The sequence below is a fragment of the Oryza brachyantha genome, chromosome 5, assembly GCF_000231095.2.
Source record: "Oryza brachyantha chromosome 5, ObraRS2, whole genome shotgun sequence".
NCBI lineage: Eukaryota > Viridiplantae > Streptophyta > Magnoliopsida > Poales > Poaceae > Oryza > Oryza brachyantha.
Window position 1 is genome coordinate 10,219,844 of NC_023167.2, and position 16,042 is coordinate 10,235,885.

General features: G+C 41.3%; 3 protein-coding genes across 4 annotated transcripts; 1 reads left to right on the plus strand and 2 right to left on the minus strand.

Moving 5' to 3' along the window:
* Positions 1–872: 872 nt before the first annotated feature.
* LOC102718269 (embryonic abundant protein 1) lies at positions 873–1,289 on the plus strand. Its single transcript, XM_040524678.1, has 2 exons — positions 873–1,012; positions 1,126–1,289. The coding sequence occupies exons 1-2, from the start codon at positions 892–894 to the stop codon at positions 1,287–1,289; spliced, it is 285 nt and encodes a 94-aa protein (XP_040380612.1). The 5' UTR covers positions 873–891.
* Positions 1,290–4,150: 2,861 nt separating this feature from the next.
* Positions 4,151–8,531, minus strand: LOC102718549 (glucose-6-phosphate/phosphate translocator 2, chloroplastic-like). Of its 2 annotated transcripts, XM_015837300.2 has the most exons (8): positions 8,210–8,530; positions 7,260–7,321; positions 7,088–7,183; positions 6,690–6,958; positions 6,381–6,606; positions 5,617–5,839; positions 4,934–5,147; positions 4,152–4,472 (listed from the first exon to the last, which is right to left on the minus strand). In XM_015837300.2, the coding sequence occupies exons 3-8, from the start codon at positions 7,176–7,178 to the stop codon at positions 4,461–4,463; spliced, it is 1,035 nt and encodes a 344-aa protein (XP_015692786.1). In that variant the 5' UTR covers positions 7,179–7,183; positions 7,260–7,321; positions 8,210–8,530; the 3' UTR covers positions 4,152–4,460. The 2 variants fall into 2 exon arrangements, with proteins under 2 accessions (XP_006654288.1, XP_015692786.1); XM_006654225.3 differs by having other exon boundaries at positions 4,151–4,472; positions 6,690–7,183; positions 8,210–8,531.
* Positions 8,532–10,680: 2,149 nt separating this feature from the next.
* On the minus strand, positions 10,681–15,729 carry LOC102706758 (chlorophyll synthase, chloroplastic). Its single transcript, XM_006655157.3, has 15 exons — positions 15,544–15,729; positions 15,416–15,463; positions 15,230–15,315; positions 14,497–14,584; positions 13,723–13,808; positions 13,514–13,600; positions 12,995–13,060; positions 12,820–12,903; positions 12,639–12,700; positions 12,448–12,523; positions 12,305–12,367; positions 12,127–12,208; positions 11,670–11,746; positions 11,303–11,350; positions 10,681–11,184 (listed from the first exon to the last, which is right to left on the minus strand). Exons 1-15 carry the CDS (start codon positions 15,644–15,646, stop codon positions 11,122–11,124), a joined length of 1,119 nt encoding a protein of 372 aa, XP_006655220.2. The 5' UTR covers positions 15,647–15,729; the 3' UTR covers positions 10,681–11,121.
* Positions 15,730–16,042: the final 313 nt, after the last annotated feature.

Here is a 16,042-nt window from a genome sequence, read left to right on the forward strand (position 1 = left end):
CCACACAACACAATGCTGGATTTGTCCATGCTGCACGAAAACTTCTTTGATGCATGCATGCCTCTAGCTTGTATACAAATACTAGGCAACCTGAAGATGGAAGTATGATAGACTGGTCCCTTCGAAAAAAATTCCACGTACGTTTATTCTTTTTGATAAAACCTAGCCGGTTCAAAACAGCATACAAATCACTAAATAAACCACAAATGAATAATTGTTCATGCCTCAAGAGATGACATGTGTGATATGAATAATTGTTCACTCCCTTATTCTGTCTAATGTCATCAAGCTGTCCAGACAAATTTGTCAATACATGGAAAACATCTAGCGAAAATACATGGGAAATTTAAATAATACGTGGACACCACGGAGCAAAAAATAATCACATGTGAACCAAAAACATCCCCTCGCAGTACCACTTTCTTAAGTTTCTTTCCCTTTATCAGTTTGCACATTAAAGCAGTCAGCTGCTGAGCGAGGTGGAAAAATCTGGACACGGTCCACGGCCGGTCTACGCATGGGCTTTTGCCCTCGACCAGGTGGTGCGAGCACAAAACCCTACCGGTATGCCATGCACGGCGAGCTCCCGCGCGCGCGCGCGCTAGCTGGCGCAAGCAGAGAGACCTCACAGAGCGAGAGAGAGCACGCGTCGCGCTCCGGCCGCGTCCCCCAGGACGCGTGTCGCGGGCGCGCGGTCCGCGTCGGCGCGACACGTGCCGGCCCCTCCCCGCCCGTCGCCGGCTATAAGAGGAGAGCGCCGCCGCGTCGTCGTCTTCCATCCATACCCATCAGCTCATCATCATCATCGATCGAACCAGCCAGTGTACATATATACTTCCGTTTCGTTCGTCAGCTCTCGCGCTCGTGCAGCAGACGTTCGGCAAGCTAGCAATGGCGTCCGGGCAGCAGCAGGGAAGGGAGGAGCTGGACCGCATGGCCCGCGAGGGCCAGACCGTCGTCCCCGGCGGCACCGGCGGCAAGAGCCTCGAGGCCCAGGAGCACCTCGCCGAAGGTACCAATCAATCGATCCAATCCTACCATCTGTAATTAACACCAATATAACTAAATCTTTACTAAGTAAATCTCACTTGTATGCATGCGTGCATGCGTGGATGTGATGTGCAGGGCGCAGCCGCGGGGGGCAGACGAGGAAGGAGCAGATCGGGGAGGAGGGGTACCGCGAGATGGGTCGCAAGGGCGGCCTCAGCACCAACGACGAGGCCGGCGGCGAGCGCGCCGCCAGGGAGGGCGTCGACATCGACGAGTCCAAGTACAAGACCAAGTCCTAGACGATCGTACGTCATCATGCATGCAGTTCCATGTCAGTGTCCTAGCTAGTGTCAGTCAGCTGTTTAGTCGTCCTCTCGATCGTAGTTAGTGTAAGTGTCGAGCTCTAGCTCACCTTAATTACCAATCAATAATAATTTAGGTCTTAGCTAGACCATATGATATGCCATGTGGTCATGCGTGCTTAGCTTAGCTTGGTTTAGGCTCAGCTTAATTAGCTAGCTTTGGTAGTCCTGGGTTAGGTTACTGCAGATCGATCATGATCAGTAGCTAGCTAGCTAGGGTGTGTGTTTTAGTTGCAGGATCGATCAGGCAGGGGCTGAATGCTTGTATGCTAGCTGATGTTTTTGGCTTTCCATGTCTACGGCATGCTGCTAGCTTGTTAGTTTCCAACTGACAGAGCCTCTGGGTGTGTCCTCTGTAACCGTGCTTGCTTTCAGTTAATCTAATCTTGCTGTTGTTAATCTCAAATATACGTATTGAGTTCCTCGGATGACATCTTCAGGGTGGAACCATTAACTGCAAAAACATACGATATATATTTGAGATCGACATGTACATCGAAGGCCGTGTTTATAGTGTTCATATCTAAATCTCCTCTTTTTCGCGCACATGTCACTAGCTGGTGTATTTTTTGTAAAAAAATTTATATATAAAAGTTGTTTTAAATAATCATATTAAATTATTTTATATTTTTTTAAGAATTAATAATTAATTAATTATGTACTAATTTATTTCCCATTTTCCTCGCAGCCGAACACGCCTAAATCATCTTAGCCATATAAGCCAATCCAAGTAACTAATGTAAGTAGCTTCCAAATATGCCGGACATGTAATTAAAACATCTCGACCAGCTACACAGTCACAAACAATTAAGTAGCTTCCAATTTGCAAGTTTAAACTGAATTCTCTGGGAACACGTGGCGTGCCAACAATTGTTGATTTCATTCTGCATCTCTTTAGTTACTGGCAATGAATGGATGGAACCAACAGCACCGAGGACGTGGCAAAATAAATGCAAAATGAACAGACACGAGACTTGATTAAAACACACTACAACAATAATCCGTCAAAGTTTATGTGCATGTGTGGTTGGGATTTGCACGATACACAAACTACTACAATTTGTGTAGATTCACAATATTGTTGATCGATCATTGCGAAATGCACAGAAAAAGAAGTAAATTTTTGGGTTGTTTCCCATCCAGAACTTTATTAAACTCTGCACTATGAATCCACAGCACTGCTACATGCAGACCAATGCATCAGTATTACTTACACTTAGCACAAGTTTACACCTAAAATAACATTTTTGTTTTGTTTATGTTTCATGCTCGAAATTACCTTCCTGTGCTGGATTCCATAATTCCATTCACCATTTATCAACGACATAATTTGATCAAAGAAAGTAACTCAACAGCAGTGTGCAGCAGGAACAGCCGATCTTTTGGTCTTGATCAGGCACCTGGTGCAATAATAAGCGAAAACCAATGGCACCGAATGGTAAACCTTTTATTTTGTTTTGGACCATATTTACATAAACAAATCATTAACTTGTAGGGTAAAACTGTTACTATTTATCTAGGAAAATTATGTATACTATAATAATTGATCAAAATTCTGTCTAGGGTAGCTGATATTTCCCAATCGAGTACCCTCTGTTAAATATTCTATGTTTAGAAAAAAATTGGTCAGTTTTTTTAACTTTGACTATAAGTAAATTTCCAGGTATTTAGTTTATAAAAAGAACAGATGGTAGATGTCTTTCCCTTCAAAAGTATTAACATAATATCGTACACTTATTACATTATGTAGACCTATTTTACTATAAAATTAGTGTATATAATTTGATTGAGTGGTTTTGAAATCTTCTCCTAAGTCAGATGTTTGGTTACATCAGAGAGTTCATATTACAATTTGTGTAGTATATGCTTTGATAAATGCTGAACCAAAATAGTAGTACCATAGATGAAGCGAAATGTTGGCCTTCGACTGTGCCACGCGGTGCCAAAAACAGGTCCACGGAGCTATCTGCTGGTTTTCTAGTCACGTAATGGACAGATGCATCAACTAGATTCTCCTCGATGCGATAGGATCAAACGATATATTTATAAATAAATAATAATTTATAACTAGAGCTTATTATTTCTGTTTTCTGTTTTATGTTGTAAGTCTTATTAATTTTATCTAAATTCATCGATTAATTTCTGTTTTCTGTTTTGTGTTGTAAGTCTTATTAATTTTATCTAAATTCATCGATTAATAAATATATGTATGTATATATATTCATTAGCATCTATATTTAATATAGACAAGATTAAAAAGTCTTATATATCGTGAAACGAGAGAGTACGTGTGTGTATATATATACATACATTCTTAGCATTAATGCTAAAAGCTAAACTATCATAAAAATCATACCACATTCCAGGCTAAAACAATCATTTATGCTCTTGTATCGTCCAAAATTAACGAACAGTTTGTTTCATCAAGCATATCCTTCGAGCCTTTTTTTTCATGGCTACAATATGAGACGTGATGTGACGTGCCCTTCAACTGAACCCAATCGGTAAACAGGTAGGTCAGTTAAGAACTTTAAAAGAGTAGCTGATTTTAGTTTTTTTTTCACAGAAATTTGTTTTCAGCATTACTTTTATTTTTACTTTTAGATCACAAAAATACATATATAAAAGTTTTATTTCAAACTATTTTTCGTTTGTAACTACGTGATAAGCCAAACAATCACCCGCTTTGTTACTCAGGGTGCTGCACCAACAATTACCTAAAACCAAGTGCTCCATGCCTGAAACCATTTCAGAGAAATTGCAACATATTTGTATGGCAGCGACTATTGAAACCTGGGACTTGGATGGTAGTTACCTTCCCACGCACAGAATGAAACATCGAAAAATTTCCATTCAGTTTTTATTTCAAGATACACTCGACCACAGTTCATAGCCTTCTCGAGTTCAATTTGCACTAACAAGGAGAAAGAAAAGAGCAACATAAGCCATTATTAATATGATCTAACATCAAAACCTAACCTCCCCTATATCTACAAGATACTTTGCACAAACAAAATTTGCCTCAGTGCTTGCTACTGATTCTGCAGAGAAATTCTTCATATGGATCACTTCTTCATCCATGGCCCTGAACATACCATCCTTTTGACCTCACTGCTTTGCCTACATCAGAAATGAAAAAAAAAAGTAAAGAAAATGTCAGCAAAAAAATACTTAGGATAAATATTACATTGGGAGGAATAAGTTAGGTGCAGCAGAAGCTTATCCAGTCTTATTTACTCCCTTATGTTTTCTAAGACTTACTCCCTAGTCAATAATGAAAACGCACATTTCCAGTCAGGCCATTGTCTCCTATAAGAAAAGAAGGGACTGAAATTCTCTTCGTGGGCTTACAGTTGACACTAACATATCACTTTTCAATCCATCTTATCTAGGATCGTGCAGAAAGGTTTGAAAATTAAGCAGATTCACAAAGTAGCTGTCTGTTTCCATGTCTATGTCATAAACCATGCACTTGTGAAGAAAAAGACTACATACAAAAATGGCATCCTTTCCATACAGTGAAAAGAAAGTTTGTGCAGGGAAGAACAACCAAAACGAAATATTAAGGCAAGCAAAATTACCTGAGAATACAGGAATGTGCCTAGGATGGCAGTGGCAGCTCCGAGTGCATTGACAGGGCGGACAGGTGTGTGGAAGATAATGATTGACGAAACAATCACAGAAATGCGCTTCATTGTATTGCCAATGCTAAATGTCAATGGAGAAATCTCATCCAGAGACATGTAGGACACCTGGTTGTACAAGTGGTAGAAAACACTCTGTGCAGCAACCCACCTACAGCATTGTAACATTTAAGTAATATATAGTAAAATACTGAGTGTCGCGGTACATGATGTACTATGTTGTAAATATCCAGCACAACATGGCACTCCATTCTGTCAGAACTCAGAAGTCTAACAATATCCAGGATAACAGTAAAAAGCACTGGTCCTGTAAAGAGTGTTAAATTGCCACAAAACATGCAAATATATGCATGATATCTCCTAAGGCGAAAATAATGTAAAGATCATACTCAGTAACCCAAGTAATGCAAGTACAGAACTATGACTGCAATCGCGGAATAGAAATTGCAGAATTCTCCATTTGTTTTATAGACAATTTTAACATCCTTGGGAGTACCTCAAGGTACCAAAATTATAATAAAAAATTTTGATACCTCGAGTTATAAAGTAACTGGAGATACCAAATTTTACACTGAAAAAATATGGTACTTCCTAGTACTTTCTGAAGGATGGTTGCTTACCAGACAACATTAGAGCCAACTTCTGCAAGAGCCTTTTGCCAACCAGCAGCCCACATTTGGGGGCCCTCCATAGAGATAGCAAATGGCGTCAGTATGACCAGGGACATTATCGATAGGCAGGCATAGTAATTCATGCCACTGACAGACTTCCCCTTCATGCCCCTCTTTGAGAATATGTTGCGGAAAACAAATGCAAGGTTTGATATCATGGCACCCATGAATCCTGGTGGGAAGAAAAGCAGCAACTATTAACATCAAGAAAGGTAGAACAGGAGAATACCTGCCTCACCTAATCTGAGCAAGACCATTGAAAACCAGTGCAAAGCCTATGACTCCTATTTTGTTTGGTTCTTAAACATAAATATAAGCATTGAACTTTAGGAAGAACTGAAAGCAAAGGATTTAACCATGTGTCTCCTAATAGGAATGAGAATATTCTGGACCCCGTATTGGTAACATATAAATTAGATAAGGTTCATAGGTTATAGCTATCATTAGTCATTACTTATCATTAATTGTTGTAAGTTTAAACCTGAAACAAATAACAATTCCTTACAAACATATACATCCAGATAGGGCAAACTCCTCATTTAACAAGTCATTTTATCTTAAAACATAGTATTAAAGACAAATTGATTACGAAAGTGACCACCTAAGTTGATTCATGGTTACACGTAGTTTTACAAATCAACATTGCAACTGTAATGGTTGATATAGTACAATATGCATCAATCTAGAAAAAACATACACTTATATATACTTACCAACCATATTAAAGTTCAGCTCAGTTACAGCAGCAAGAGCACATCCACCAATGATTGGGAGGAGGGAAAGATATACAGGCACCGGAAACGTCTCCCCGAGAAGGAACCTTGATACCAAAACACTAAATGCAGGCTCTGCACTTTTGATAATGTGTGTGAATGATACTGCTACTTTCGACATGCTCACCGTTGCAGCAACATGCCCAATTGTATGAGCCACAGCAACCTTCATCAATTGAAATAACCAAAATCATTCGTGTTTGCCCAAGAAGCACAATTCAAATAACTGCCAAGGATGATTCCACTCACCGGGAAAAGGACTTTCCAGAAATCTAGGTCTGTCTTGGGGGCCTCAACAAGGCGTGTAGCCCATGACACAAGCATCATCGCAGAGCCACAGGCAAGGGAGAGAGTTGAAGTAAGCCAGGGGTATGGGAAAGCATTGAGAACCTTCTTGTTGTAGATGTTAAAGATCACATTAAGCGCCCACCATGTTGCGAAATATATGGAGATCTTTAGCTTCTGAGCAGCTTCCGAGCGGATTGGCACCACCTCAGTCTTGGATTCCTTGTCATCAGCTGCAGAAGCAGCACATTTGAACTCAAGTGGCTTCCTCCGAGGCTTTTGCTCAGCAGCTCCTGGGCCATCTAGTGGTGCAAGGTAAAGTGGTCTGAGTGAAGAGACAACAAATTTTGATGGTTTGAGACCTGAGACAGATGGAACCGAAGCCGTTTTGGACCGTAGATTGGTGCCAGAGAAGGCCACAGGGCCAGGAGAGAGCTTTACAGCAGGTATCATGGCTTCTGCAAATCAACCAATATAATTTTAGACGGCAGACGGTGAGATACCAGGTAGAAAGTAATGTATGCTTCATCTTACCTCGAAGAGCTGCTTGAAAGATATTATAGTATTTCCTTTCAACAAAGGCTTTCTCTGAGGACCTGAGTAGAGCAACTGATCTATCAGCACCAAAAAAGAAAGTGGCATGGAAGTATGGAACAACTTTCCTTAAAGAGCTGGTTAAGTAAATTTTACACAAAAAAAATCTTTTGAGATGACCCTTAAAACTATTCGTCTATCACTCTTGAAACAATCAAACGAACAAATGAGTCAACCATGACCCCAAATTTTCCTCCCAAATTACTCAGCAGACAGTACTACACAATTCCTGCACGGCAGAGCCGTCATGGGTAAATCCTCAAATCACAAAAGCTACAACTCATAGATCTGGACAAATTTCCACATCGTTTTCACACAAGTGATCTACACCAGCTTCCCCCGAGGAGAAGGATTTGAGATCCTCTGCAGTTGACTGCAGAGAATCTCGTCGCTGACATGTGGGCCCAGTGACCTCAGGCCCACGTGTCAGTGACAACTGCACCGTGCCGTCGACGGTAGGATCCAGTTCCAGAAGTCTCCAACTCCGGTGATCTAGTTGGGCAAATTTTGCATGCAAAGGCATCCATCTTTACCACCCACGCTTCAGCTTTGAATCAAAAAGTCTCAAAAGTGCTCGAGAGGAAATCAAATCCATTAATGTGCCTTGCCTATTGCGAATTTGCGATTGACACGAAGTCACAGCCCACAGTCCCAGCGCCCTTCTCATAACAGATTTGCAGTTGCAAAAGATGCGCATCCATGGCGGATTATTTGTGGTGGCCGGACAGGACCAGGACAGCCAGAGGTGATAGTACTCGCCCATGACGAGAGCTACGGCGTCCGCCACCAGAGGGACGGTGACGCGGGTGATGGCGGCGGCGGCACAGATTTAACAGGAAAAAAAAAACAACTTTGCAGGATCAAAAGAAGAGACATTTGCAAGATCTCACCTTTCCTCCCACCAATCAATCACCTAGATGACTCCTTCTGATACCCTGGATCAAACCAAACCGAGTCCTCACCTCACCGGAAGGAAGAACAGAAACAGGCGAGGACGGCAACCCCGGCGATGGACTCACTCGAGATATTAGATAGATATATGGAAAATGCTGGGGTGTCGATCGAAGGAACGGGCCAGCCCTCGGAACCTGAGAAGGGAATTCGGAGATCACAAGGGGCGGAGGGAGGTGAGGAGAGTCGCCGCTCCGGCGAGTATGAAGGGGGAGAGAGAGGAAGGTGGCGGCTTGGGCTGGTATGAATGGATGAACAGAACAGCTCTGAAAGAAGCAACACGAAACTATTAAACACAGTACAATACTCCGTCAAAATTTATATTCATGTGCATGTTTGGTTTGATTTGCACAGTAAACAAAGTACTCCAATCTGTGTAGATTCTCCCCCTCCAGTATCCAGATCACCATTAAACAAAGTACTCCCATTTGGGTAGGAAATGCGCTCATAATATTATTTTTTCACCAAAATTTATTCTCTAGCTTTAATTTTTAGATCACTAAAAAGACATATATAAAATTTTTATTTCCAAAATTATCTTTTATTTATAAATATGTCTCACCCCATTGTTGAACGATCATTGCGAGATGCACAGAAAACAAAGTAAAATTTGTGTTTTTCCCATTCAAAACTTTATTTAGGGGTGTTTGTTTCTATGGGCTAAATTTTAGCCTCTTGTCATATCGGATGTTTGGACAAGTAAACGTAGTCTATAAATAAAATTCATCCATAATCTTGGACTAATTCACGAGACGAATCTAATAAGCCTAATTAATCCATGATTAGTCTATATGATGCTACAGTAAACATTTGCTAATTATGGATTAATTAGACAAAAAAATGCGTCTCGCGGATTAGCTCTCATTTATGTAATTATTTTTATGATTAGTCTATATTTAATACTTCAAATTAGTGTCTAAATATCCGATGTGACATGGAGCTAAACAACCCCTAAACTCTGCACTCTGAATCCACAATCATGCTAAATGCAGACCAATGCATCAATATTACTTCCACTTAGCACAACTTTATGTTCTTTATACTTAAAAAAACCCTTTTTTATACTAGCGGACGGAATACCGTTCTTATGTATAAATTATGCAGACCGCTCTTTACCACGGTGTCGACGCCATTCGTACACTGCTTGGCATGGCCGGAGGCACCGCGTCGTGGCATCGTTGCCGCCGTTTGGGAGCATGCCGTCTATCTTGGACTTGGTGCTTGTCGCGTTGGTCTTGAGGAGGTCGCCAGGGATGATGGCGAATTCCTTGTAGCTGTCAACTGCGCTGCTCCGGCTGTCCGAGCTGAGCGCGTCGATGAGCCTACTACCACCGACGACAGTCTTGCATGCACCGTATAGGAACAAGTTGATGCTAGTGGCTAGCTGAGCCTAGTGATATGTATCATCATATGGTATTAGCAAGTATCAACATATATCACTAGATAGTATAAACAATATCATATGTTAATAAGTGATATCACATGATACCTTTTAGTATTAACAAGTGTCAGGTGATACCAAAAGATATGCTATCATCCAGTATCAAATACAGTATTCATTAGGTACTAAATGGTATCACATGATATCCACTGGTATGATACCGGATGATACCAACTGGTATCATACAATACTAGATGATACCACTAGTATGATACCAGATAATACCAATTGGTATCATGTGGTACCAAATAATACAAGTTGACATTATTTGGTATCATGGCGCCATGCAACAAAGGACAACTCGAAGGATGCATGTACCATATGATAATACTAGGTGGTACCAGGCAGTATCATATGGTTCTCTGGCCGAGTTATTGATAAAAAGGGAGAGAACAGTAAGGAACCGTAGCGATGCAACAACGCGTCAGCCACGTAGGACAGGGCAAGAACAAGAAACCACCAAAAAAATAAAAGAAAACAAAATCACGCCATTAACGCATTCATATTGGTGAATCTAAGAAAGCAAAGAGAAAACATAAAAATATAGTCAAAAATCACAGGGTAGGGCGTCAAAGAAACGCTCTAGGAGAAAGAACTCCACTTCAGATACTTCGAATCAAAAGTGAACAAGAAACAAACAAACAAAGAAACAGAGAAAGAAAGAACCAACAGCAGAAAAGATAACATGGTTTTTCTATCAAGAACTGCTAGTTCCTAAGTCTCCGAAGGAAGAAGGGGAGGACGGTGGCCACGGCAGCGTGGAGGAGCATGAAAAGGACGATGCCGACAAAGCAACACGTGGGGGAGCAGTGTGGCCCGGGTGCACAGGAAAGGACGCCATGTGGCGTGAGCGCAGGAGTGAGCAGCGGCGGCAACGGACCGCGCGATCGGCTCACTAATTCGTCCCGTTCGGACGGACACCCGTTCTGCAGTCTTTCTGCTTTTTTTTAAGATGTTCCATGTTCGAAATTACCAATTACCAGCCTGTGCTGGATTCCATAACTCCATTCATCATTCAACAACGACAGAATTTGATCAAAGCAGCGACCAAGCATTACAGCCCCCACGCAGATGGTCTCCGCCATTATTCATCTACGGCCTACACGCCCTACGACAGCGGCGGCAAATAGCAAACGACCACCTGTAACATCTGCCTATTATCCCCCATCTTCTGCATTTGTATTACAGGACCTTTCCAAGACTATCTGGATCATTTCAGGGAGTCAAGAAGGTGATTCTACATTCTACTACTACCCAGAACTGGCAAAAAGCTCATACTGTGGTGATACGCCCACACACAACACAACTGAGCTGCAATGACAGGCAACAGTTGCAGTCTTGCAGAGGATCATCTGCTCTTCCGCCAAAACGACGTGGTCACATAATCACAGTACAGGACGGTTGCTTTCATCAGTGGCTGGTTGCAAGGGCGGTCACCAAAAGGCCCAGGACGAAGAACGGTTGTGCGCTTGCCTGCGTTTGGCAAAGTAAGATTGCAGTGATCAGATATTGCTTCCAGTTTCTACTAAATGTCAGATTTCACAATGGGGGAAGGAAGAGGCGAAGAACGTAGAGCCTAGCTGAAGCGCACCTGGTATTTGACATCATACTTCACAGGGTCCTTCAGGAAGTATTGGACCTGATGAAAAGGAGGCGGATTAGAAACTAGAATGCAGAGCACGACTGAATTTCCCGGTAGTGAGTTTCTTGTTTGCAGTTTTGTTTGTTTTTATTCATGTGGAATGTAAGAACAAATGTTCTTGCCATAAATAGCTTGGTGGCACTAATTCAATACTATTGTCTGCAGAAGGTTAACTTAAAAGGTTTGCTTGCCTTACAAAGAGAAAAATAGAGAAGGGCTATTATGCAGAGCGGTTTGAAATGTTCGGGAATGAATGGGATCAGACCAGAAAAAGAAAGGGAATATTTGGGAGAACCAATTGGAAAGGCCAGCTCACCTGAAAGACCACCTGAGGAATTGTCAATCCAAGCAGTGCCAGGGCATAATAAGGCTTACCGGTAATCCAAAGGTAGCCTGAAAAATGGAACGTGTGTTAGAATAATGAGATACTTTATGCTTCTTAAAAGTACTAGGGTACCTCCACTCAAAAATCATCATAATAATAAGTTTGCTACAAAAATTCAGAAAGATGGAATGTCAATGTTTGTCTGCCGTACAGTTCGCTGACATGTGAATTTATCTGAAGCGAATGCCAAACATTTTCTCCAATTAACGTGCTAACTTCTGGGCCCTTAAAGCGAACATAGTGGCTCCATTTAGCTCTCCCTTTATAATATAATAGGATTCATAACATTATTTATGGTATCCTAAATAGCAGCATGACAACATGCAGCATGACAACTTCTTGCTAATTTTTTAAACAAAACCAATAAAATGAAAATTCATGTCTTTACCTGCAACAGATAATTGAGTTATGTCAATTGCTCCGACACATATCCACTTTGCAGTTTCCATACCAAAAGCAACGGGGAGTGACTGAAAAAACGGTAAATTAATATGGGGAACTGCTTATCTTTGGAACCATAGAAAAGGGTTGTGACCATAAATCTACAATGTAGAAAGAAGAAGAACCTGAAGCCCCAGAGCTCTATCCCCTTCAACACTCTTAAAGTCATTTACAATAGCAATTCCTAGCTAGAAAATCAAGGAAGACAGTAAACATCATGAAAATCGTAAGTGATTACAAGAAAAGTAAGTATGCATTGATGATATACCCCAGCTATGCTATACAAAGAAGTCAGGATAACAATATCAGGAGTAAGGGTTCCAAACAGTGCCTGTCCAGCCCACCTGTGAAGAATATATACAGGTATTTATATATCTAATTTCTTGCATATAATATCATTAATTTCCAAGCAAACATTTTTACTCAGTATGAAAGAAGATCCACACTGCTTATTTTTACCAGGGCAAGCCAATGTAGCTCGCCCCAAGAGCAAAATTTCCAATCCATCCATTCTGCTTGAGCTGAAATGTGCAATGATGTGTTATCAATATTTTCAATCAAAAGGTGTCTACTATTCAAGATGTACTGTGCTAAAAAAAACTAGGGGAATTGTATGAAACAGAACAGATGTATCAAATACCTTGAGAGGTGGAGCTGAATATATGTAAGAAAGCAAGGACCCACCACAAGCAAGATAAAAAATAATGGGAAAATCATGTCCTGCCTGCAAATATGCAAGAATATAAGAAAATAAAGGGGGGGGGGGCACATTTTTCAGCCTGTTAATATCCAAGATCAGTTATTTGGGGACTTACCCATACATCTAACAGAGCACCCAGCCCAAGCCCAGCTAACAATAGCACCCAAATTTGAGTAATTACCTGGACAAAGTCATTGTCATCAATAAATATATGGAAAACATTTTGCATGGCACGATGGTTGTTCAGTCAGCTGCATCTAGCAACATCCTTGGGAATGACCTCAAAAGCTCATTATCTCCACTATATCAAAAACACTGGTGGCAGTGGCAGACTGGCAGTGAGTCTGTGCCTGCCATCCCACCACCTCATCTTGAGTTGACAAGATCTTTTGGGATAATTGATCAATGCATTTAAAGCTTGTAATAAATTTATCATGATATATATAACCTTTTCTATTTTACACCTCATGATATATTCCGTACTTATCAGAAACCCATTGCTAAAGGTGCTTCCCCCATGTTAAAGCGATAACTGATGGCAAACAAATCCACATAGTAACTAGCTGATGAAACTAAACAAAAATGTGAATAAATATGAGCACAGAAAAGAAATAGAAAGATCCTACAGGCATACCTCATTTTCTGATATAGCACCTGAAGGAATAGGACGATAAGGCTCATTTATTGCATCTATGTCTCGATCATACCAGTCATTAATTGTCTACAGTCAGGAATGTATAAAACTGACATATTGGTTAGCAACATCACAAACACTTCTCCATGCAGCACTATATGATGTTATGAACAGAGTCAACAAAACTCATCTAAGTTCTAACAGTAAACCTGTGTGTATCCTGTAAGACATGGACCTGACATTATCATGCATACAATAGATTTTGCAACATCTTCAACTGTCCAGTGGAAATTTCCTGAATACAGGAAGTTAGAGAAAAACATAAGCATATAACAGATTTATGGTTGTATGCCAGGAGGAACACTGTACAAGTACAACACATCAGCAACAAGTTGCAGTAGTATACTGTCTGTATGCCATTGCCGCCCTAAAATGCTAAACCCTTGTGTCTCATGTGCAACCCATTAGGGCCCAAAGAGCAGTCTAAGGGTTCAGCCTGTTTTCGCCCAAAAGCACTCGCCATAAGACTAGTGGTACTGCATGCAACAGTACCACTCATAACATTGTGGTTGTAGAGTGGATAAAGTAGCATTAATTTTCAATGTGCTGTATTTCAGAAATTGGTTGGACTTATCTTGTGTAGGCTCTAGTCCACAAATGTTCAAAATTTTGGATTTCACTCTAACACAGGAAGTTTCTATACTTGATAGATTAAATTTAAGGAATAAAAAATTGTGTACCAACAAATCTTGTAAATTACATTAGCTTAACAAAATAATAAAATTACTGTATGTCAGTAAATTCTTCCTTTAGTGATGGAGCACACTTTTAAATTGTTGATAACAAGCCTTATGAATGCCAGCAATGTAGTGAAGACACTGTGTGTATAATTATAAAGTAAAGAACAGTGTACCGATTCTACTTGTGCTAAAATGATTACAATCTTCAAACAGTAAAATCCATGAAAGGTACTGTGTGCATACCAGAGGCAGCTGCTCCGCAAAGCACTCCCCATACAAGTGGGGGCCATGTCACTGGCTTAGTAAGTTGAAGGCGAATCTTCCATATGTCCTATGTGCACCATGCAAAAGAGTTGATTGATTAGCAATATAGCATTAGTGATTTCCAGATAGGAATATCTGGATTACGAAATGCAAAAAAGATGCAGATCTTATCAGCTTCTAGAAATGTAAAGAGAGTGTAAAACATGGTTTAGGAAAAAAAAAAGGTTTTGAAATAAGAAATGCTTTAAATTGATGTCCTTTTTCCTACTTTGAATCAACACCCGAGCCTCCTACAACATGAACCATTGTCATACTAAATCTGTCACAACATGGACTATTGACTATTGCCTCAACAGAAACTGCGAACTAGACTTAGAGCAAAGTGTATCATTAATCATCAACCTATTTGGGAAACGACTGCATAAATTTCCATTCCTAGATCAAGGATCCTAGCTCTAATACACATTACTAAAATGATCAACAACACGCATCCAACGCTCTCCCAAACAGCGACATATAAAAACAGAAATTTTCAATGAGGGCGCTAATGGGTGGCAATCCCGCTGCAAACACAGCAAGAACCCAGTAGACCGGACACGCTGAACTAACCACAAATGGAGCAACCTCTATCCTGCTGCTACAACCCACTTCACCCTAATGCAAGGGGGAGTCTAGCGCTAAGCTAGGGAGACGAGCGGATGGGATCACTCACGCTTTCTTGCTTGGCGCCCTTAATGCCGAGCAGCTGGTTGAAGCTGGAGCCCCCGGCGGGAGCCTTCTCGGGCGCACTGGGCTTCGCTGCACAGCAAGACCCACCCAACCGCGCATCCATCAGGAACGCCATCAGGATAGAACCAAAGGCAAAGCTTTCACAGGGAGGGAGGGAGGGGAGGCTTACTGTCCTTGTCGGTCTCGGCCGCGCGGACCACCTGGAAGTGCCGCCTGCCTGCCAACGGATCGAGCTCAAACGCATCAGCCCCCCACACACTCATACACACAAGCGAGGAAGGGAGGGAGGGACAGTACGGTTGAGGCGGAGCGATGAGGGCGGCGGGGAGCGGAGGCCGCCGAGGAGAGGAGGGCGGAAGGCGGTGGAGGCGGCGGCGGCGAGGAGGTGGGAGGTGGCCATTGCGGGAGGAGGGGGGAGGGGAGAGTGGCTGTGTCTGTGTGGAAGAGGCCACCAGAGGAGGGAAGGATAACGCGATGTTTTGACCTTTTTCGGGCGATTGCTCGCTCAACAGAGAGAAATTCAAAAGGGTTTATGGGCAGCCTCGTGCGCAGGATAAAAACGGGTTGAAAACTAGCAGTATTCGTATTCGTTTTTATTTTTTTCGAAATCAAAATCGGAGTCGAAAACTCGGTTATAAAAATAGAATCGAATATTATCAAATATAAATACGAAGTAAATACAAATCGAAACGAATATGGTGACGAATATTAATCGAAACATAAAAACTCTTAAACTGAGCTTCACATATCATCGAAGAAATACAACTTGTTATTTTTAATATAAATATATAACTTA